The sequence below is a fragment of the Nicotiana tabacum genome, chromosome 13 (assembly GCF_000715075.1).
Source record: "Nicotiana tabacum cultivar K326 chromosome 13, ASM71507v2, whole genome shotgun sequence".
In the NCBI taxonomy this organism is placed as follows: domain Eukaryota; kingdom Viridiplantae; phylum Streptophyta; class Magnoliopsida; order Solanales; family Solanaceae; genus Nicotiana; species Nicotiana tabacum.
Genome location: NC_134092.1, coordinates 27277937 through 27302231, shown reverse-complemented (window position 1 = coordinate 27302231; position 24295 = coordinate 27277937). Strand labels below are relative to the sequence as shown.

Here is a 24295-nt window from a genome sequence, read left to right as displayed (position 1 = left end):
TGAACCATCTAAATCTGACTAGCAATGTCGACAACCTCATCAAAAGTAGCACCAGACACTCTCTCTCTCTGGTCATAAGCAATCGCAATTGATAAGTGAGGCCATCTATAAACCTCCTGATCCTGTCCCTGTCTGTGGGAACCAACCAGATAGCATGACGAGCCAACTCCGAGAATCGCATCTCATAATGCGTCACAGACACATCACCCTGACGAAGCTGCTCAAACTGTCTGCGCAGCTCCTTTCTGTGGAACTGAGGCACGAACTTCTCCAGAAAGATAACGAAGAACTGCTACTAGGTAAGGGGCGTTGCGCCGACCGGCCTACGCCTCTCGTAAGCCTCCCACCAACTGAATCCAGCCCCAAAGAATTGAAAGGTAGTGAACGAGACCCCACTGGTCTCCAGAATACCTGATGTACGAAGTATCCTTTGACACCTGTCCAAGAAACCCTGTGCATCCTCTCCCTCTGCACCACTGAAAGATAGAGGCTAGAGTCTCCCAAACCTCTCCAATCTACGTTGCTCAATCGGCTAGGCTGGTGGTGCCCCTAGTGTCTGGAATCTCTGTACCACCTGCTCTTGTGTGCGGGCAGTGGGAGTCTGAGCACCTCCTCTGGCCTGAGAAGTGGCTGCTGCGGTAGAAACAGAGACCGCCTGAGAAAGACTGGTACATGCGGTCAGAATTTGAGCTAAGGCCTCCTGAAGGCCTGGAATCACAATAGGCACAGGTGATGCCTGAGCTGGTGCATCAACAACTGGAATCTGATCCTGATATGAGGCAACTAGTGGATTTGCAGGTACTGTCCCAGCTGATGTGCGGGTTGCACCTCTGCCCCTACCGCGGCCTCTACCGCGACCTTGGACTCTCGCGGCCCTGGCTGGTGGTACTGGTGACTGTCCATCCTGCCTGGTAGTACGAGTACTCACCATCTGTGAGAGAATGAAACAACAGATGTTTAGTTACTCGAATCAACAGATTCACACGGCAAGAATTCAAGAATGTGGAGTTTCCTAAGGGTTCTGCAGCCTCTCGAAGATAAGTACAGACGTCTCTGTACCAATCCGCAGGACTCTACTAAACCCGCTCATGACTTATGAGACCTATGTAACCTAGGTTCTGATACCAACTTGTCACGACCCAAATACCTAACCAGTCGTGATGGTACCTATCGTGGAACTAGGCAAGCCGACATTCTAAATATGCTTTCAATATATAACAGAAGTGAGCTAAAGCAATTAAACTAACTGAAGGTTTACATAATAACGGAATAAAAACTCAAAACACAAGTGCGGAATGATAGCCCGACATCGGGGTGTCACTAAGTCATGAGCATCTAACAACCAATCTAGAAACAAAGTCTACTACATTCTGTGCCAAATGCCAATACAAGAGAGACAAGATAATAAGAAAGGAGAAACAAGAATTGTGGTCGCCGGCAGCTACCTCGTAAGTCTCTCATAATCAGCTCGCGCACGAACTCAGCGACCGCCAGAACCGTACACACCTGGATCTGCACATGAAGTGCAGGGTGTAGTATGAGTACAACCAACTCAGCAAGTAACATAATTAAACAAGGAACTGAGAAGTAGTGACGATAAAAAAATACAGATCATTTCAAAAGTTTTCAGTAAAGAGTGAACATGCTTTCAAATCCGGCGGTATAAGTCAAATCAGTTCGAACTCAAGTAAAACAGATATGAATCTTCCAGGAATTTCACGACAACAACAGATAACAACTACGTGCAATAATAAATAAATGCAAGTACAACCTCTTAAGGCAGCAATCACTCAACTCATCTCAACAGCTCATACTCTCGGCTCTCAGCCCTCAATACACACTCTCAATAGGTACATACGCTCACTGTGGGTGTGCAGACTCTGGAGGGGCTCCTTCAGCCCAAGTGCTATATTGCTGCGGCGCACAGCCAGATCCAATATTATTGCGGCATACAACCCGATCCAATATTGTTGTAGCGTGCAACCCGATCCAATAATATATATAGTCCGAAGGTTTGTTGCGGCGTGCGACCCGATCCATATACCTCACAGCTCGCACCTCGGCACTAAGGCCCTATTTCAGTCACTAACCTCTCCAGCCCCTCGAGCTCACAGAATATCATAATAATTAGCCCAAACAGAGAATACAACAAGTATCAACAAGAAATGAGAGGGAACAGAGATATAACACACAAGTAAGACTATGACTGAGTACAATATAGCAATTAGTAGTCAATTCAACAAGTATTTGACCACTGCGAGTCCCAACAGTGATATCATATGGCCTAAGCATGGTTTCTAATATGAAAGGTAGTCAATTTCTCAAAGACAAGGATAAACAAGTAATAACAATGGCTATTCAACTTTACAGTCTCACGGGACGGACCAATTCACAATTCCTCATGGTGCCCGCTCACACGCCCGTCACCTAGCATGTGCGTCACCTCCAAATATTCACATCATACCAATTCTCGGGGTTTCATACCTTCAAAACCAGATTTAAGACTGTTACTTACCTCAATTGCGCAGAAATCCTACTCCGAAATGCCTTTGCCTCTCGAATCGGCCTCCAAATGCCCCGAATCTAGCCACAAACAGTACGAGATAATCAATATTGGCTAAAAGGATCAATTCCACAAGAAAACTACTAAGATATAGTCCAAAATCCGAAATCGGCTCAACCCTTTTACCCCGGGCCCACGTGTCGAAACCCGACGAAAGTCACGAAAATCGAAAGCCCATTCACTCACGAGTCTAACCATACCAAATTTATCAAAATCCAACCTCAATTGCCCCTCCAAAACCCCAAAATTTACTTTTCAATTCCCAAGCCCTAACTTTCCAAATCTCACCTCAAACACTCACCAACTAGGTGTAAAATCAGTGGGGAAACACCATTATTGAAGATAAATAAGCACAAGGAACTAACCTCAGTGATTACTCCGAAATCTCTCTCAAAATTCCCAAATTTCGAGCTAAAAAATGATATAAATGGTGAAAAATCTCGAAATCTTCTATTTATAGGTTCTGCCCAGCAAAACTGCACCTGCGGACCTCCTGTCGCATCTGCGACGCCGCACCTGCAGAAATTCCATCACAGGTGTGGATCCCACTAAAGCGCCTAGATTCCGCATCTGCGGTCACATATTTGCACCTGCGGGCCCTGCCCGCTTCTACGATCCTTTTCACTCAGGCCTTACTCCGCATCTGCGCCTCCCCTTCTGCATCTGCGGTTTCGCAGATGCGCTCCTAACCTCACACCTGCGCTTCCAGTCCAACCCAGCCTTGCCCGCATCTGCGCTTCCAATCCGACCCCGATATCAAAATTTTCACTGACGGCCAAAATCGCCAAAATTTTAACTTTCGCCAATTCAAGCCTAATTCTGCTACGGACCTCCAAATCACATTCCGTACGCGCTCCTAAGTCCAAAATCACCTAACAGAGCATAAAGGAACCGTAAAAATTCAAATTGTTTTTCCACAAGTCGACATCCGGTCGACTTTTCAAGCTTAAGCTTCCAACTAAGAGACTAAGTGTCTCAATTCACTCCAAAACCACTCCGGATCCGAACCAACCAATCCGGTAAGACATAATACATCTGTAAAGCACAAAAGAAGCAGAAATGGAGAAAATGGGGCTACAACTCTCGAAATGACCGGCCAGGTCATTACATAACCGAACCGTACCGATACCGAAGAGAAATCGAGATAATTAAGACCGTTTTGAAAAGTCTAATTTTGGTTATACATAATGGAATAACCGGAAAATAGTATGGTACAAATTTTATAAATAACAGGACGAACCGAACCATTGACACCCCTGCTTGTATATAATTTAGATAAAGAATAAATTTTGTTAAATGGAATACTGTAATTTATCAATATATTTTTAAGAATTTTTTTTCTAGTTATTGATCCTAAATGCATTAGGTAAACTTAAAAAAGATATGATGCATAATATTTATTTAAGTATCTTTTTCCTATAATAAACATTCCCTCTATTTTAATTTTTTGAATCTTTTCGGAGTATGAATGTTAAATTGATTATTTTCGATGTAAATTTGGACATAAAATTGAAATACTCTCAAATACATATTAGAAACTACATAAAAAATACTCTCAAATAATAGTAGGTTATTTTTTTTTTTTGAAACAAAGGGAATAAAATAATAAAGCTGATAGGACCAATAGAAAGCACGAAACACGTGGAAGAGTAGTTGTAGAAAAGTATTAGGTCAAATAAAAAACTTAGCAAAGTGATTCAAATAAACAAACAATTTTTTCAAATATCAACTTTCAATAATTGAAACTATAGGAGAATATGCTTTCTTATTTCCTAGTGAAATAAGTCATCCCTCTTTTAATTTTCTTATTTGGTGTTAGTTAGGGGTGTCAATGGTTCGGTTCGGCCGATTATTTTATAAAGTTTGTACCATACTAATTTTTCGGTTATTTTATTATGTATAGCCAAAATTAGATTTTTCGAAACAGTCCCAATCATGTCGGTTTCTCTTCGGTATCGGTACAGTTAGGTTAATTTTCGGTACTTTTTTTAAATATCAGGTAAAAATCACTAGTAGAAGTAGAATGGAATAACATACGTACTTTTATAGGATTTCGCAAAACTCTTTATACATTTTTAGTGTTTAAAAGGTGATGAATTAAGAAAACATGAAAGATGGCCAGAGTATTAGATCCATCAACTATTCTACAGCTGCATAAAAGAAACTAAGCAAAGACAAAGAAAATATAAATCACACAAATGAAAAGTTATTAACCAAGCTGGGATTCAAGAATAAAGTATATGGAAGATTAAATATTCAAAAAGATAAATTTAAATCATACGAAAGGGAACATATTCAATACATTGTAGTTTGCTACTCATATTCGCTAGAATACCTTGTGTCTTGCTAGCGAATATGCTAAAAATAATTTAGTTTCAATAGGAGTAGCATAATAGTTTTGGGAATTAAGATTTTGAGTTTAATTACTCGTTTGGCTTTTAACCATTTTTATAATTCCAATGCTCAAAAAAATATTTAATGCTTTATTATTTTTAAACTTAATATATAAATATATTTTCTATATGTAAATTTATTCGGTATGGTTCAGTATTTTTTCGGTTTAGTTTCACAAAATAAAAAATCTACCCTAATTATCGGTACAATTATAGATTTATATAAAAACCTATGGTTTGATTAGAAAAATTTAAAAATCGGTTCGATACGATACGATTCGGTCGGTTTAATCAGTTTTTAAATATCCATGACAATCTTAGTGTTAGTACCCTATCAATTAGAGCTTCAACTTATTTAGATTCGGGTTGATCTATTAAAAAGAGAAGTATTCCCGATTAAAAAAATTCATATATTGGACTTGAACCAAATAACTCTAATTAATCCATCTCACCACAATCTTTATGTTACTTTTTTACTTATCATGTTAGCAAATGATCATGTCTCAATCATGTTTACTTAGTCCACAATAAATATTTATCTGAAACCAAACTCTACCTTCCTAATAAGAAGTTTTGAGTTGAAGCTTGAAAATGGAGTTTATTTTTATTACGAAACACTTTATCCTTTGAAATGAACTTTTTTTGGTGCAAAATAACTAATGGATGCGAATGAAAAGAAACAACATCAACATCAGTTGATAAAAATAATAAATTTCTGAAATCAAGAAAAAAATACTCCAAGTTCCAAACAACAAGAGACAGGTGTAACATTCAACTGCCATTTCTCTTTATTGTTAAAAAAAAAAAAGAAGCTGTCCCATTCTCGTTTCTCTGTCTTCTCAGTTATTGCTCTCTTCTTAGTCAACCTTTTCTCAAGAAAAGCAAAAGCTTTCCCAAAGATAAATATTTTTCTTAGCATACTTCTATGTTTTGATCTCCCACAGAACAAAACATACACTGCTGTTTTTGAACTGTTCAAGTCCTTTCTTGGAGTGTGGTTTAAGTGTTTTAATTTTTTCTGTTTTCTAATTTTTGTGATTTAAATTAAGAAAAATGTTTGGGAGGGAGTGTTGCAGCTGGGATAGTGTATGTGATTACTACAATGTTGAACCACAGCGTTTTGATTTGCCTTCACCCCTTCCACAATGGCCTCAAGGTATGTTTTGAAGTTTCTGGTTTTTTGGTAAAAAATATTTTTTTTTTCTTCTCCAGTTGTCCTATTATCTTTAACAGAAGCTCTGTTTCAGTCAGTTCTCAGTTATTTTGACTCTCTCTCTCTCTCCACACCCTTAGCAGTTCTATGATTGACTTTGACTGGGGCTAAGAATGAGAAATTGATCTTCTTCTGTATATATAAAGTTCACATTTTTATGTGCAAGAATCTATGAAAAGTGAATATTTCAGCATTTATGTGGAAAGGAAAACTTTGAATTTTTATTTAGCGAAGAATTTACCTAAATAGCTGCTCACCCAACCGCTTATACTAGAAATAGCCGGTCAATGTATAATATTAGTCCATGTATATTATATGTATAATTAGTGTATAGTTTATTAATACCGGCTAGAAAAAGTAAACAGTGAATGGAATTTGGGTAAAGGTCCCATTTTTAATCTGGATAATAATTTTTTTTCTGGTGGTGGTGTTGAAAGTCCTTTTGTTTCTATTTGTGTTTTGATTTTTGGGTTGAGGATGAGGATCCTATTATTAAAATGATGTCCCATTTTAATATATGCTGACACAACAACAACAACATACCCGGTGTCGTCCCACAAATGGGTCTAGGGAGGGTAGAGTGTGCGCAGACGTTACCCCTGCTTTAAAAAGACAGAGAGGCTGTTTCCCTCGGCTTAGGAAGGAGAGAGGGGAGGGAAATATATGCTGACACAAGGGGCCTAAAAACTACGTTGCTCCGATACTTCAAAAATGCTGCCGAGTGTGTGTTGGATCGACATGCGCGTGACAATATTTTTGAAGGATCCGAGCAACATAGCTAAAAACAAACACTTGACAGTAAAAATTCTGCTATAGTTTCTCAGTTTGCTAATGGGAATATTGTCCTTGTAGGTAAAGGATTTGCTACAGGAAAAATATGCCTAGGTGAAATTGAAGCTGTTCAAATCACAAAGTTTAAGAAAATTTGGGGTTGTAGCCCATTGTTTGGAAAATCAAAATCAGTCTCATTCTATAAACCAGATGAAATTCCACAAGGATTTTCAATTCTTGGCCACTACTGTCAGCCAGATGGTGAGAACATAACAGGCTGTATTCTTGCAGTCAAAGATTTATCTGATGATCAGAAGCAAAAAATTTCATTTCGAGATTCGACTTCCAAGCTTCCTGCTCTTAAAAAGCCATTGAACTACACTTTAGTGTATAGCGCGAACTCCCTTTATAATGAAACTGGTTACATTTGGCTTCCTAATGCACCAGTTGGTTATAAACCAATGGGCTTTGTGGCTACTGCTGAACCTAATGAACCAAATCTTGAAGAAGTTAAATGTGTCCGCGCTGATCTTACAGAAAGTTGTGAGGCTTGTGAAGTTGTTTTTAGTTCAAATTCTCTTTTTCCAAAGAACCAATTTCAAGTTTGGAAAACAAGACCCTGCGCGAGGGGCATGTTGTGTAAAGGGGTTTCGGTTGGGACATTCTTTTGCAGTACAAGCTTCACTAAAGGAGATGAACTCAACATTGCATGTTTGAAAAATCTTGATTCATCTCTAAAGGCAATGCCCAATCTTGAGCAGGTTCATGCACTTATTAAGCACTATGGACCAACTGTTTACTTCCATCCAGATGAAATTTATTTGCCCTCATCAGTTCAATGGTTCTTCAAAAATGGAGCCCTTCTATTTAAAGATGGGAAGGACAATGGTATAGCGATCGACTCTAAAGGCTCAAACTTGCCAGCTGGAGGACAAAATGATGGTAAATATTGGCTTGATTTGCCGAATAAAGATGTTGAAAATAGGCACACTGTCAAATGTGGTAATATTGAGACCGCGGAGCTCTATGTGCATGTTAAACCGGCTGAAGGAGGAACGTTTACTGATATTGCAATGTGGATTTTTTGCCCCTTTAATGGACCGGCCACCCTTAAAATAAGTTTGTTGAATCTAGCCATGAATAGAGTAGGCGAGCACGTTGGTGATTGGGAGCATTACACTCTTCGTATTAGCAACTTTTCAGGGGAGCTCTGGTGTGTCTATTTCAGTGAGCATAGTGGTGGTGAATGGGTTGATGCTCGTGACTTGGAGTTCATCGATGGGAACAAGCCAATTGTATATGCATCAAGAAATGGACACGCGAGTTTCCCACATCCTGGCTGTTACCTTCAAGGCATTACAAAGATTGGTATCGGAGTGAGGAACGATTGTGCAAGAAGCAAATACTATATTGACTCGAGCAGTAAATATCAAATTACCGCCGCTGAGTATCTTGGAGAAGGAATTGTTGCAGAACCGCCTTGGCTAGAGTACATGAGGGAATGGGGTCCAACCATTGAATACAAATCAGGATATGAAGTTGACAAGATAATCAACCACCTTCCTTCTTTTTTTAGAATTTCAATGGAGAGTCTTGTTGAGCTATTTCCAACTGAACTTTATGGTGAAGCAGGGCCAACAGGACCAAAGGAAAAGAATAACTGGTTTGGAGATGAAAGGTGGTAGGTAAAGGCGAATCCAGGATCTAAAATCAATAAGTTCAAAACAAGTATGGTCTTATCATATGAACACATTTTAATTTTTGTTGCATATGTATACATGCTTCGAGCAAAAAACAATAGGTTCATTTGAACTCTCGGATCCACCTCTAGTGGAAGGTCTTTCAGTGGTGGTTTTGGAATTCTTAGAATTGCTCAATGTTGTGCATGAGTTGAGCAGCTATTTGTATTATGTTCAATCCCCAGTATTTCTTGTATATGGAGAGGAGGAAGCTATTATAAGCAGTACAAAGTTAAGGTTCAAGTGAAGAACCATTCTTTGTCAGTTATATTTAAGTCCAAGCCAGTATGATTGACATTGGTTGATGATCAAGTCCAACTGCTTTGCAACTGTAACAGCAGTTATAAATGTATATGGTTCCTGCATTAGTTTGTAGGTTGTATTATGTGCAAAAACCAAGAGATTTAGAAGGCAAAGTGGGGGAAAAGCAGGAAGGCTTGAAACTGTGAGAGAATGTAAAATTAGACTGTTATTGCTCTTTGTGTGAAATTAAAACTCTTGAAACCCTTTATGTCCAATAGATATTTTCAAGCTTTTACAACTGGTTTGAATGGTTGTTGCCTATTGTATTCTACCGTATTGTTATTTTAAACATAATATTTATTTTGGTTAATACTTAAATTTTATTGTATCATATTGTTAAATTCGTCGTTACGTAACGATAAAAAGTACCACTTTATGTAACGACCGATTTGACATCGTCTTCCCCTTTCTTATTATTAAATAATCCTATTTTATTCTTTACTCTATTTTTATGTAATAATTCTACCCCGTACCTTATTTTTTCTTTGTAATATTGTAAGTTTATTCTTCATATTGCCGATGCATGAAACGACGACAAACAATACATGTTTCATTATTCTTGAAATTGTTGATTTGAGGCTGCTATCCAAAAGTAGCAAGCAATTTGTCTTCATAACCAGCAAGTGTATATCCATAGGACATAACTAATGCTTCCAACTGTCATTGGCCAAAGAACTAATCACAATAGCCATTCCAGATTTACTGTTATTAGTTACTATTTCGGTTTTCTATTAGTGGTTTTAACCAGTGTTTTAAAAGACATTTCTGGGACTCGCTCGGGGCTCGACCCTGGGCGGGGCACTTGCAAAACGCCCTGGGGCTCATGTATGGGGCTTAGTTCTGTGAGGCTTACGTCCCAAGCGCCCGACCGTGCGCCCTAAACACGCCTAACGCCCAACGTTCGGGGCTCGCCTAACAGTTTTAACGCAAATCACGTGTTAAATTTCCTAATTAATATCGCTGACCTTCAAAATTCTTTAACAAATTAATGATAAAAGTTCTATTCATCGATAGAAATATGAAGATTGAGCATAACTCTAATAATGAGACATAGTATTGCGAATTTATATCTTCACTTGTTATTAGTCGTGTCTTAGTTCATTTGTCCCTCCTTGTTATACACTTTTATTAATATGATATCTTAAACTAATTTGTATTTATTCATAAATGAGTAATATTTTAATTATCGCACTAATAAGATTTTATTAATTATTTACTTTTAGGAAGGTAAAATGTGGAGTTTCATCATTTTTTTTTTAAAGAAATTGTAAGTTTTTAATTATTTGAAAGTTAAAGACGTTATATGTGATTTGTATGCATTAGTTATACTTAAGAATTATGCTAGATATTTTTTTTCTATGAGTTCCTTTAATTTTTTTTTTTAATTTTTAACTTTTAATTAATATTTTATATTGTTTTGTGTTATTATGTTATTTTATTAATTTATAAATTAAAATTTTTAAAGATCCATGAGACTTACGCCCCCCCTCCAGGCTTACGCTTCGCCCCATATCAAGTAAAATGCCCCGCTTCAAGCCTCCGCCTTTTAAAACATTGCTTGTAAGTAGCATATAATAGATTGTTTGACTAGTTTTTTGTGAGGATGAAGCGTGCGTGCGCGCGCGCGCGCACACACACATATATACATTTCACATATTTATAGTTTTCTTCAATTTTTATGCAATTTTACCTGTTTATAAATATTTACTATCATTATATTATTTTACAAAATATTAAAAATTAAATACCTATGGGGCTTACGCCCCGTGCCTCGGGGCTTATGCCTCGTTAAGACATATGTAAAATGCCTCGACTTATGCCCCACGCCTTTTAAAACACGGTTTTAACTATGACGCCTCAATTCGATCTAATTACTGGTCCCAATAACATAATGAGAAAAGCCCACTTTGATTGTGCATTTCATAACTTTCTTCATGTGGGGCAAACCCTTACAATCTAGTCGTAGAGTATTATACATGTTAGATTGTCGAATGGTACAAAGTACATAAAGTTCTTGATCTATTATTTTAATTTTAATGTATAGTGTTAAGTAAAATGACTACAAATTTATGGGAATTAGCTCAATGATTAAAAACCTTTGTCCCCTCTTCTCATCATTACTTTACAATATATATCCCCAAAAAGAATGACATAATACTTGTATAAAGCAAACCTATATAGTCTGCTAATACTTTCTTATTGGCTTCATTATGATAAATAATTGTCTCGTGTTGAATAAATTTGTTTTTGTTTTCGACATACTCTTGATGGAGGATGATTTAATATCAACAAGTAAAGAAGATGCCGGAGGAGTGGAGGTGAAGTACGGTGGTTCCGTTATACAAGAACATAGGTGATATTCAGAGTAGTAACAATTATAGGGGTATCAAATTACTGAGTCATTCCATGAAAGTTTGGGAGAGGGTTGTAGAAGTGAGGGTGAGGAGGACGGTGTCTATTTTAGACAACCCGTTCGGGTTCATGCCGGGGCGTTCTACCACGGAAGCTATCCACCTTATTAGGAGATTGGTGGAACAGTACAAGGATATGAAGAAGGATTTGCACATGGTGTTTATTGATCTGGAGAAAACGTATGACAAGGTTCCTAGAGAGGTCCTATGGAGATGCTTGGAGGCAAAATGTGTGTCGGTTGCTTACATTAGAGTGATTAAGGATATGTATGATGGAGCTAAGACTCGAGTTAGGACAATGGGAGGCGACTCAGAGCATTTTCTGGTTGTTATGGAGTTACACCAAGGGTCTGCGCTCAGCCCATTCCTATTTGCCCTAGCGATGGATGCACTGACACATCATATTCAAGGGGAGGTGCTATGGTGTATGTTATTTGCTGATGACATAGTGCTGATTGATGAGACGCGAAGCGGCGTCAACGAGTGGCTGGGGGTTTGGAGACAGGCCCTTGAGTCTAAGGGTTTCAAGTTGAGCACGACTAAGACGGAGTACCTAGAGTGCAAGTTCAGCGTCGAGCCGATGGAAGCGAGATTGGACGTGAGACTTGAATCACAGGTCATCCCCAAGAGGGACAATTTCAAGTACCCTGGGTTAGTTATTCAGGGGGATGAGGAGATTGGCAAGGATGTCACACACCGTATAGGGGTGGGGTGGATGAAGTGGAGGTTAGAATCTGGAGTTCTATGTGACAAGAAAGTGTCACCGATTCTCAAAGGTAAATTTTATAGAGCGGTGGTCAGACCGGCCATGTTGTATGAGGCTGAGTGTTGGCCAGCTAAGAACTCACATATCCAGAAGATGAAAGTAGCTGAAATGAAGATGTTGAGGTGGATGTGCGGGCATACTAAGATGGATAAGATTAGGAATAAAGATATCCGGAAGAAGGTGGGCGTGGTTCCCATGGATGAGAAGTTGCGGGAAGCAAGGCGCAGATGGTTCGGGCACGTTCAGAGGAGAAGCCCGAGCCGGTGAGGAGGTGTGAGCGGCTGACTTTGGTGGGTACGAGGAGAGGTAAAGGGTAGCCTAAGAAGTATTGGAGAGAGGTGATCAGGTAGGACATGGTGTGGCTTCAGATTACCGAGGACATGGCTCTAGACAAGAAGTTGTGGAGGTCGAGCATTAAGGTTGTAGGGTAGGAGGTAGTTGTACATATTTCTACGGCGCACCAGAGTGAGGCTAGTCTGTTAGGATTTAGTCTTAGACTGTTAGTAGTTAATGTTGAGTCACACTACTTTTTCGTTCCTTTTAGTGCCGAGCTGTATCTACTGGTTATTGTTTTGCTGTTCATCTATTTTCTGGTTCTGGTGATGCTGTTATTTGTTTCATTTTTTCTTTTGATGGTACTGATATATTGCCTCTTTTCGTCTTCTTGAGCCGAGGGTCTTTCGGAAATAACCTCTCTACCCCTTTGGGGTAGGAGTAAGGTCTGCGTATACGCTATCTTTCCCAGACCCTATTAGTGAGATTTAACTGGGTTATTGTTGTTGTAAGTAAAGGGAAATAAGGAAATTATTTGATACCTACTACCGACATTAATTCAAATTGTGTTCGATGTGTTGGAAGAAGGATAGTTATATTAGTTCGGCATAGTTAAAAGATGTCTCGATACAAAATTCTCACAAAACTCAATGAATTATCGTTTATTCATCTCATCGTACTTTACGGAATCAATCGTCTTATCAACGTATACATAAATACATACCGAGGAAGAAGAGTGGTATCGTGCTTTTTGATAATAACGTTAATAATAGTAAGCCAAATAGTGTCATTCTTACCTAAAAAAGAAGTCCGTCCTCAATAAAAAGTAACATGAATCTCAATAAAAAATATATAGACAAAAGATTTGCGCAATCTTATTTTTTTTATTTACAACAATTAACATTCAAATATTTTATAACAGTAGTATACAAGTCAGCAGAAACAAATTTCGATTATGCTATTGAATACTTATATACTTAATAACTTTATTTACCAAAAAAATAATAATTACGTAATTGTTATTTCTACTGAATTTCGAATCTTGAGCTCTAATAGTCTACAATTAGTTTTATCACCACTAAACCATAGTCTACGATTAGTTTTATCACCACTAAACCATACTTTTGGATCATAACTTCCATTAGCATTAACAATAGAAATTAGAAGAGTGTCGTTCTTACCTAAAAAAGAAATTCGTCCTTAATAAAAAAAAGAAGTAATATTGATGTCTAAATATTAATCCGAATTGATATGATTCTCAATAATGGACAGATATATTAGAGATTTATGCAATCACATTTTTCTCCTTTGCAACGGTTCCAATTTAAATTATTTTGTAATTATAATATACAGGTCAGCTTACACATATTTTAATTATTTCACTGCATACTTACATACTAAGTAACTATATAATAAGACGAAGTTACATAATTTTTTATCTCTGCTAAAATTCGAACCTTAGTCTCCATTGGTCTTTATTTTGTTTTATTAACCATTAGAACATTAGATTATTTTCAAATAATTTAATGCTAAAATTATACAATTTATAATATTTATGTCCAAAAATTCTCATAAAAAAAATAAATTTGTTGTCATTGTTGACTCTTGTCCGCCTACCTTGTCACTTTATTTGGACAGAGTCATTATCATCATCCCCTTACTATTTATAGAACATCAATTCCAAAACCAGTAAAAATCAAATTCAAGAAAACACCATTCTTTTCTCCAAGTCCAACAAATTTCTCCCATCACCCACAAACCCCTTCTACTTCTTCTTCCCCCCCCCCCCTAAAACCACCAACATCCTTTACCATTACAACAATGGCTGCAGTTCCCATAGAGGAAAGTGTGGATATAGCAAGAAAGTGTTGGATCAAATTCAAGAAAGAGTCAATTCTTGCACTTTACACTCCATTTATTGTTTGTTTAGCTTCTGGGACTCTAAGGCTTGAAACTTTCCAGCATTACATAGCTCAAGATTCTTACTTCCTCAAAGCCTTTGCTCAAGCGTTAGTTTCTTTACTTTACTTTCATTTTTAGAAAAAAAAATTTACTCCTAATTTGTTTTATCATTTTTAGTGCTTAAGTTGCAATTCTTCTTGAATCAAAAGGGTGAAAAGATATATACATTTCTCGGAGTGGTAGTTTTCTTGTTCTTCTTTTTACCCTTAATCTTTGTGTAGGGGATAATGTTTCAAGAAATGGTATATTTGATTATGTAATTTTTGTAGTTTATTTTGTTTGATGCTAATTTAAGACATAGTAATAGAGTGGAATGAAATGATTTAGTATCAGAATGAAATGGATTTAATAAGCGGGGGATTAATTTAGAGGATTTAATTTGGGATTGAGATATAATTAATTTATGTGGTTTAATGAATATGCAAGAAAATAATTAATTTATGTTATGCCTTTTTTTTTTTTTTTTTTTTTGCGGAGTGTGGTATGGTTACTTATGGGGAAAGATTATTGGTTACTGGAAGGTTTTCTACTATTTATACTACTTGTATATGGATTTTTTTTTGCCATTTATTATAAAGCTATATTACTTTATAATTTTTTTTTTATTGGTTTGTGGGGTCTCTCTTAGAAAATCTTGAAAATCTATGATTGGAAAAGATGTCTTTATATTTCTTGTCACAAGATGATGCAGGATTTTTGGGGTCTAGTTGGTTTTGATACTTTGTATTGGTACTGATAAATGTAGGAGTGAGGACAAATGATTGAGATATTTGGTAGGGAATAAGTTTGTTTTTACCATGGGTTTTGATAGTTACATGTGTATTAGTTGTTTTATACATTTACTCCAAAATGAAAGTTTCTTGCAGGTATGAAGCTGCAGAAGAGTGTACTGACGATGATGATGCAAAGGTCGGCATTAATGAATTGCGGAAGAATGTCATCGAAGAACTCAAAATGCATGATACGGTTATTCAAGTGAGATACAATTAAAACTTTTCTTCTTTCTCTTGTTCACCTTTCATTCTAGTTTCTCATCACACTTGTTTGTAATTGGGACTACTGTGCATTGGTTGCCTGCTGCTTATTTTAACATATTAAGCGACTTTTAGTTTCTATAGGTATTTTCGTTAGAGTTATAATTATTGAATTTATATAACTCTCTGGTGGTTTTTTGATAAAATAGTTGACTCTATATAACAGGTGGTTTTCCGATGGTTCTCATCTTTGATCGAAATAATTGTAATACTGTTTTCATTGTGGGAGTATACTGGCGTAGCAAACTTGTGATCTTTATAAGACTTCGTACTGAGTCGTTTAACTAAAACCTCTGTCTGAATTACACTCACAAAGGAATGTGGAAGCCTTTTTAGAGTTTAATCAAGTCTATCCAATTTGATGATGGAACAAAAAGGAAAGAAGTTATTTAAAACATGGGCTTTTGCTGAAATAGTTAGCTGTAGACAAAGCGGACCTTGCCCTTTTTTTTAAATACAGAAAAGAATGAGTGCATTCTTAACTGTCAAATGGGCTATATATCAAGAGACTATCAGGAATCTAGTGCCAGTGAGAAGTTTGATGTAAAATATTTTTAGATTTCAGTCTTTAATGTTCCTAACATAAGTTATTATCAGTAGTTTTGAACTTTTGATATTGTCTGTTACAAATTTCTGTCGATGCTTCCCGTCTCTTCTGGCTCTAGCTTTGATACCATGTTAAGAAAAATAAACTTTGGACCTAACTCAAAGTCATGATGTTGAGTCACCCAATATGAGGCCCCATTTTATGTAGTCCAGCTCAAATGTCTAGGTCTAGGCATGCGAGGAGTTCTTAGAGTTTCACATTGGTTGTGGGGGATGCTTCTTGTCTTGTATCGCTATGTTCACTCTTAAGTCTATGAGCTCCAAAAGACAAGGTTAAACGAGGTTAAGAATGGGTAGAGGACGGAATAATAATGAGTAGACAAACCAGTGTGGTTTTCCTGTGTGGATATTTCATAGATTGAATTGGTAGAAGATCTGCCCCCTCCTTTTTGGGACGGCAAGCTAGTGAAGGCAAGTGAGGAAGATGTTAAATGAATGGACCAACTTCTCAAAGAACATGCTATCGTTATGCAAATATCTTCACTGTGTTCTATTCTGTAAAGCCTCTGGATAATTCATTATTCTACTCCAACACATTTCCTACTACGATTTAGACAATAGGATCAAGTCCGTGCTGAATCTTCAGTTGATTTATCTCAGTGGACTCTCAATAGCTAACATCTTGTGCTGCAATTTTGTTTATATACGTGCTGTTTACTCATTGCGTCTATAGCACATCTGAAGGGCTACTCATCTAGTTATACTTTGATTTCCCATTTAAGGAGATAGTTGTCATCTGCAACTACTGTGATGATTGTTATCTTATGATATTACAACTCAAGTGCTATATGTATATATCAAAGTATTTCCAAGTTATCTTTATATTTCCCGTAATCTCTCATGAGCAAATAAATCATGTTGTAAATCACTATTAGGAGTGGGGCTTTGATCCGGCCAAGCAGTCTACGCCCAACCCTGCAACAGTCAAGTACACAGATTTCTTATTGGCTACAGCCTCGGGAAAGATTGAAGGAGTAAAAGCTGCTAAACTTGCTACTCCATTTGAGAGAACTAAGTTGGCAGCTTATATCCTTGGCGCTATGATTCCTTGCATGAGGCTTTGTGCCTACCTTGGTAAAGAGCTGCACGTGTTTCTTGAGAGCGAAACAACTCATCCTTACAAGAAGTGGATCGACAGTTATGCTTCTGAAGGTTTCCAGGTTCGTGGCTTGTTTGTTCCTTGCTCATGAATTCAGCTTTTGTAAGATAAACACAATGTGATAACTCACGTACTTTGTTTAGGGACTGACTCTGCAAAATGAGGAATTGTTGGACAAACTAAGTGTCTCTTTGACAGGCGAGGAGCTTGACATAATTGAGAAGCTTTATCAACAAGCAATGAAACTTGAATTAGGCTTCTTCTTAGCGCAGCCAATTGATCAGAAATCCGTCATCCCTCTGTCAAGAGAGCACAGTCCTGCTGAACACCGGCTTGTGATATTTTTCAATTTTGATTTGACCTGCGCGGTTGTTGACTCGTCAGCGATCTTGGCAGAAATTGCAATTATGTCGGCACCAAAATCTGGTGAAAATCAACCAGAGAATCAACTTGTTCGAATGTTGTCAGCAGATCTGAGAAGTACATGGGAACATCTCTCTAAGCAGTATACCGAAGAATATGAGCAATGCATAGAGACGATGTTGCTTACTGAGAAAGGTATACTCTTTATTCATAATCTTTTGTTGTTGTTTGTCAGTGTAACTGAAATGAATTTAAACTTCTGAGAAATTTATTTCTACTTCACAGTTGAAAATTTTGATTATGAAAGGCTGCATAAAGCGCTTGAGCAACTTTCAGATTTTGAGAAAAGAGCTAATTTGAGGGTGATAGAATCTGGAGTACTGAAAGGTCTGAACTTTGAAGACATAAAGCGAGCCGGGGAGCGGTTGATTCTCCAAGATGGTTGTAACAACTTTTTCCAGAGCATAATACAAAATGAACAGTTGAACGCAGACATTCATGTCCTCTCCTATTGTTGGTGTGGTGACCTTATGAGGTCTGCCTTCTCATCAGGTATTTCCTTGCTGTTAAGAACTTTGAAAAATGGATTTAGTCGGAAAATATGGCCGTTGGTTATGTTTTGGTTTTACAAACTGAGTCTTCTGTTGAGATATCACCATTTATATGATGCGTACTCCTCTTTTGTCTTTCTGAAAACTTGTTCTTTTCATAGCTGCTAATGCGGTGGGTCCCTCTTTTAGTTTTCAAATTAATGGTAGTAATACTTTTCTTGCCGTGTGTTGAACAGGGGGTTTGGATGTTCTGAATGTGCATGCAAATGAGCTTATATTTGAAGAAAATCTATCCACTGGTGAAATAGTTAAGAAAGTTGAGTCCCCCATCGACAAAGTTCAAGCCTTCAGTAAAATCTTAAATAGCTGCAGCAATGACAAAAAGAATCTGACAGTTTACGTAGGGGATTCAGTGGGCGATTTGCTTTGCTTGCTGCAAGCAGATATTGGGATTGTGCTTAGTCCAAGCTCAAATCTGATGAAAGTGGGGAATCATTTTGGTGTTTCTTTTATTCCGCTATTTCCTGGCGTCGTTGAGAAACAGAAGATTTGTGCTGCAGGAAACTCATCTTGTTGGACGGAGGCCTCTAGCGTTCTCTATACCGTTTCTAGCTGGGCAGAGATTCATGCATTTATATTGGGGTCGTAGAACCTTCTTTCAACATGCAGATTCACCGTGTTAATTAGGACGTAGAGAAATTCATATATAGTAAAATCATACATACAGCTTGGTGGCAAGTTTTATTGCAGTCCACAGATAAAGGTCTGTTTTTTTTGTTTACAGGGTCATCTCTTCAGAAATGTAAATCTGATTCTTTTGGCTGGAGATTCTATGCAACTACTGCACTGCTCAATATGGTCAACTGTAGGATGTTAAATGGAAATTTTCCTTTTTTCCCAAGAATTTTATATTTCTTGGTGAATGGTTCTTTTCAGAAACGAGTAACATGAATGAAATTGTTGTGTGTTCAACAATATTATACATAATTGTTACAGATTCTTGCTGTTTAACTTTTACCTTGCAATAATGCAGCAACTTTTAGCTATTGAAAACAAGTACTACAGTATAATGCATAAGACATTCTATATTCAGTCATATGGTTATTGTCTCCTTTTCGTATTGTTTACATGTGAGCTTAACTTCTATAAACTAAAAGTATAAAAAAAAAATTACGCTATTAGGTCACCTAAAAAATAACTATATTTGATTGTCCATAAAAAGTGAGATTAGAAACCTCGAAAGTAAGACATGTTATTTGTTGTGATAGGTTAAAGTACACTGATCATGTAAATTTCAATACATTAAATCAGTTACATATATATTTTGCTGTCAATCGAGTGGTATAGTTAAGAGAAACCAGCAAACCATATGAATATTATGATGCATTTTGGAAAACTGCATGAAATTCATTTCTAGTATTATTACTATAATATCATAGAGAATATAACAAAATAGGGTAATGATGTGTCAACTAGTCACGGAATGATAAACGGCATCGTCAAAGGACTTAAGTTAGATAATTAACAGTGTAAAGATATTTTACATGTCAATATAGTTTAACCTTTTCTAGGTCACCCTATGTAGACTTTCGGCTACGGGTTCAACTGAATTCATAATTTTTGACGCGAAATATAGGTTTGTATGTAAAAACCTACTAAAATTTTAACAAATATTAGATTTGAACTCATAATCTTAACAATACATACTTCCTATGTTTCATTTTATATGACAGTCTTTCCTTTTTACTTTGTTACAAAAAGAATGATACATTCTTATATTTGAGAATTCTAACGTTAAACTACTCATTTTACCCTTAATAATTAATATAGTCTTATAGTCATAGAAATATTATAGCATGTTAAGACCACAAATTCGAACGGTACATTTGGTAAAAAAAATTCGTTTTCAAACTCAGTGTTAAATCAAAACATTGTTATATAAAATGACATGAAAGGAGTAATATTTATCAGAAAAATTTATTTATAAATACATTATAATTAACATAATTATGTGTATTATTTTTACTATCATTGCATAAAATTATTTTAAACGAGAAAAATCTTCAGCCGCCATGCCCACTTAGTGAACCAATTGAAAAGCTATACTCATCTCTCTCCTAGAAAAAAGATGTAGGGTCAAACATACTTATTTTCATATGAATTTGAACTCTAATATGGTGGGGACTGTATGTCTAATTCTATAAAGGCCTAAATCAAGAAATTTCTTTCTACTATTCCCTCTCCCACCTACCCAAATTTTCAATTACACAGATAATCCTTGTAGGTAGAAACCTTGGGGATTAAACTTGAAATATTAATTAATTGTTTCTAAGACAAGATGAAGAAAGATATTATAAAATAGTTATATAGAAGGAATTTTAAATTGTTATCAGATTGTGATCGAGAACATAATAAGTATTTCATATATATGGTTTTAATTTAAATAAACAACTTTTCAGAAATAATGAGTCTTAGAACTTTTTCACAATTAGGTAATCCCTAATTTATGTTATAGTTCAAAGCTTTTTTGTTATGTGGGAATTAAGTATGAAAGAAATTTACTTAGTCAGTTGTCACAAGGTAAACAAAAAGGTTGATGAAATTTAAGTTGGCCTAGCCTAGAATATTATATATACTGAATTGTCCAATCTTTTTTTCTTGTCTAGTGGATAAAGATTCATTTTTATTGTCCCTACATAGAGTGTAGGGTGGGTGGGATTATCCATTACCGTAGGACCCACCAATTTTTTTCTTTTAGAAAAAGACATAGCATTGATCACGCGATCGATGGTGTGACGTAAATAATCTATCCTAATATAAGTATCGGTATTACTTGAATTATAAAATTTTTTATGATTAGTAATCTGAAAAGTATGACAACTCATGTAACAAACTGAAAAACATTAACAGTATAAAATTATAGAATCAGTGCAGCTTTTATTAACAAATAACAATTCATGAAGATCCAAAACCAAAAATAAAAAAATAAAAGAAAAACTAATTTAAAAGTTCTGAGTACGCCTAATTTCTTAACTTCTTTTTTTCCTCTTTTGCACTACCCCTTCTCTTTTTCTTTATCTTTTCTTTTACATTTGCTTCCCTTGGATCCCACTTTACCTTAAGTATGTTCTTTAGTAACAATTATTATAATACAATATTCCATGACATAGGAAAACAATAATATAAACATGTGACACATGCCCTTATAAATTAAATATTTTAATCCTATCACTTAATTTGTTAGGTATCCAGTTGCCTAACATGTATTGATTGATGCACTTTCATTATACATTATATCCAAAAAAAAAAAAGTTAAATAAAGCAAAAGTAAACACCTTGTTACCTCGAAGTTTCTCACCTTTGAACTAAGTTTTTATCCATTTCCCTTATAAATATTCCACCATTTTTCCCCAAACTCTTACCTTCTCCTCCTCTTCTTTTTCTTCTTCTTATCTTCCTTTTGTTGTTGTTCTTCTTCTTCTTCTTCTTCTTTTTATTTTTTATATATTCTTTCTTTTTCCTCCCTTCTTTATTTAGGAGATTTCAAGAAATAAGGCAATGTTACGAGGTGATAATTATACTTGTTTTCATAGGAGTGGAAATGAAAGAAGCAAAAACAAAAACAAAAACAAGAACAAGAGAAAGATGATGAGTTGAACAAATGCAAATCTTAGGCAAGTCTGATGCTTGGCTTCATTTTTTATATTCAAAACTTCGTTTGAATTACTTCTTGTTTTTTTCTCTCTTCAATTTCTAAGCTTTATTTTTATTTTCGAGGAAAAAGAAAAGCAAGACAAAGGAAATAGAATCCAGAGATTAAGAAATCTTTGGGAGTTCAAGTTAATTTCTTTCTCTTCTTATTCTTCTTCTTTGTTTTTTTTCTTTTGTTTTGTATTTTGTAAGTGATAGAAAAACCTTGTAAAACTCGCAGAGCTGTTCAAAAGTTTACATATTGAACAATGTGTTCTGGCTGATTAAAAAAAAAGAGAGAAGTTTCGTGTCCTATCTTCCTTTTTGGTTTTCCATCCGAACTCCGGTACCCGCGTTGGGATCCGATTAAAATCTGAATTTGCATCAAAAAATTTAATATATTTAGGATTCAAAATCGAAACTTCTTCTTAAGGACAAGAAATGAGTACTTACCCTTCCACACAACCCTTATTAATTTTTGTGTTCTATCTTCAATTTTTAGTAGTAATTTTGAAGATAATTTATGTGGGTTAATCCCCATGACTCTATTCCCTTTTTTTTCAACTCTTTCCTAGGGCAATTTAATTGTAATTTTACTGGCCTAATTAATTCAGAGTTGTGTCCCTTAATATCTAAGTAAAGTAAATTATGTGGCTCCACAACAATAATAAAGTAGCTCTTGATTATTCTGGCTTAATTACTTTTTAAGGTTGATGATGCATCTTACTAATAAGGAATATGAATAACTGCAACCTAATGTTCTTAAGATTTCTAGTAATTTTTTCCCTATAAAATATAGGAGTATACTCTTGACAATTATGTAGGAACTGGCTAAGAAAGTCTATATATGACTTATTATTTCATATTCCTTAAGCAATGCTATATGTTTCAACAAAATACTTCATGTCGTGCGGATCAAATAAAAAGTATCAATGCAAATGTGTTTGCGTCTCCTTAAGGCCTAAAAATAAAAAATAAAAAAAACTAGAAAGTATCACTAACTTAGTGAAGATGCAATAAATTAAAATCAACATAGTGGTGAAAGGTTTGACATAGACCTCGTTGAGCACAGATATCTCGAGTTCGAGCCTTAGGTATGAAATCGCCTTTGTTAGGGAGCGCTTTACACCCTCCCTCCAATGTGGGGCTTTTCGATGCAAATTCAAATTTATTCGGGCCCTAATGCGGAAATCAAACACCGGGTGAAAAATTAAAAAAATTTGGCGCAAATTTGGATTTATTCGGGGCCTAATGCGGAAATAGGGTTTGAAATAGACCCTCAAGGTGTATATTAATAAACAAAAGGTACAAACGAGTAGGTTAAGAACATCAACATTGTACCTACTGAAATACAGATTTGAGGATAAAATATGTTAGTATGTACCATATATAAAAAGAACTAATTTCCTAATTGTTCCGGCGCATCCAAATATAATTGGACTTTAATGCGGGTACCGGACATCGTGCGAAAAAAAAAACTCTCATTTTTCTAATTAGTGCCTTGATATTATTAGTAAGTTTAAAACGATTACTATATGCTGAGATTAATTTGGCCACTTGATTTTTTATTTGACCATGTGAATTTTTCATCGATCTATGTTTGAATCTACTAGTATCTATGAACGTGCGTTGCATGTTAATAATGATACGTGATGATTTAAACATTTATTTATATGAAGAAACAATAAAATTTAATTAATGAGAGAAATTTTATGTATATTAATACAACAATCATCTAAATACCGAAAATTATTATTACATTAGCATAATACATAAATTTAAAACAAAAGGACATTATCAAAACTTACACAAATAATCAATTTTGTCATGTTAGTTGGATAACTATGTATTATAGTTTAAAAGTATTTAATGTGATGGTATCTTAACGAACACTTCTTTGTGGACAATATTTTTTGTGTATGTTTCCTTCTAATGCTTTGGTAGCTCTGCCTTAACCAAAACTCTTGTTATTAATCTTGATATCTCTCTTGAAAGTGTAACATACAACTGTTCGTGTAAGAAAATATATTATGGTAAATATAGCCCAATATTTAGGATGTTTGTCCTTGTGCTTTATTTATTATATTTGCAAAACATAAACATACTAAAAATTATTTTCACACAAATTTAAAAGGATACTCCTTAGTTTCGGAAGACGAAAGTTAAATTTAGGGATAAGAATATACTTAGAAGCACATTGACCAGTATCATAATTTTTGCATGTATGACGTTATTGTCAAAACTTCTATATACCATTTGTGTGCTATTACATAAGCTATTCGGCGTATCTAAGTTTATCAATAGCATGACGAGCATATTTTTCTTCAAAATCCACTTATATACGATGGAAGATCAATTTTAACTTAGTCTATTATATAAACGGCGATAAATAATAAAGTTGACAACAAACATGCATGGTAGAAGACCATTTGGTATTAAAATATTTAAATATTCTTCTTGATAGTAATTATTGATATCATTTTCTGCTGAGTCAAAAACAGAGAAATATTTGTTTTTACTATAATGCAATCAACCTTTTATTTAATTAATCAACATAT

The 24295-nt window shown here is 35.6% G+C and overlaps 2 protein-coding genes across 2 annotated transcripts; both read left to right on the top strand.

Moving 5' to 3' along the window:
- The first annotated feature begins 5702 nt into the window (after positions 1-5702).
- Positions 5703-9220, top strand: LOC107762114 (hypothetical protein At1g04090-like). The gene is made up of 2 exons (XM_016580442.2): positions 5703-6112; positions 7022-9220. Exons 1-2 carry the CDS (start codon positions 6010-6012, stop codon positions 8623-8625), a joined length of 1707 nt encoding a protein of 568 aa, XP_016435928.2. The 5' UTR covers positions 5703-6009; the 3' UTR covers positions 8626-9220.
- A 4901-nt stretch (positions 9221-14121) lies between these two features.
- On the top strand, positions 14122-19056 carry LOC107762103 (bifunctional TH2 protein, mitochondrial-like). Its single transcript, XM_075227844.1, has 6 exons — positions 14122-14441; positions 15261-15369; positions 16910-17194; positions 17277-17691; positions 17782-18048; positions 18284-19056. Exons 1-6 carry the CDS (start codon positions 14254-14256, stop codon positions 18694-18696), a joined length of 1677 nt encoding a protein of 558 aa, XP_075083945.1. The 5' UTR covers positions 14122-14253; the 3' UTR covers positions 18697-19056.
- The last annotated feature ends 5239 nt before the right edge of the window (positions 19057-24295 follow it).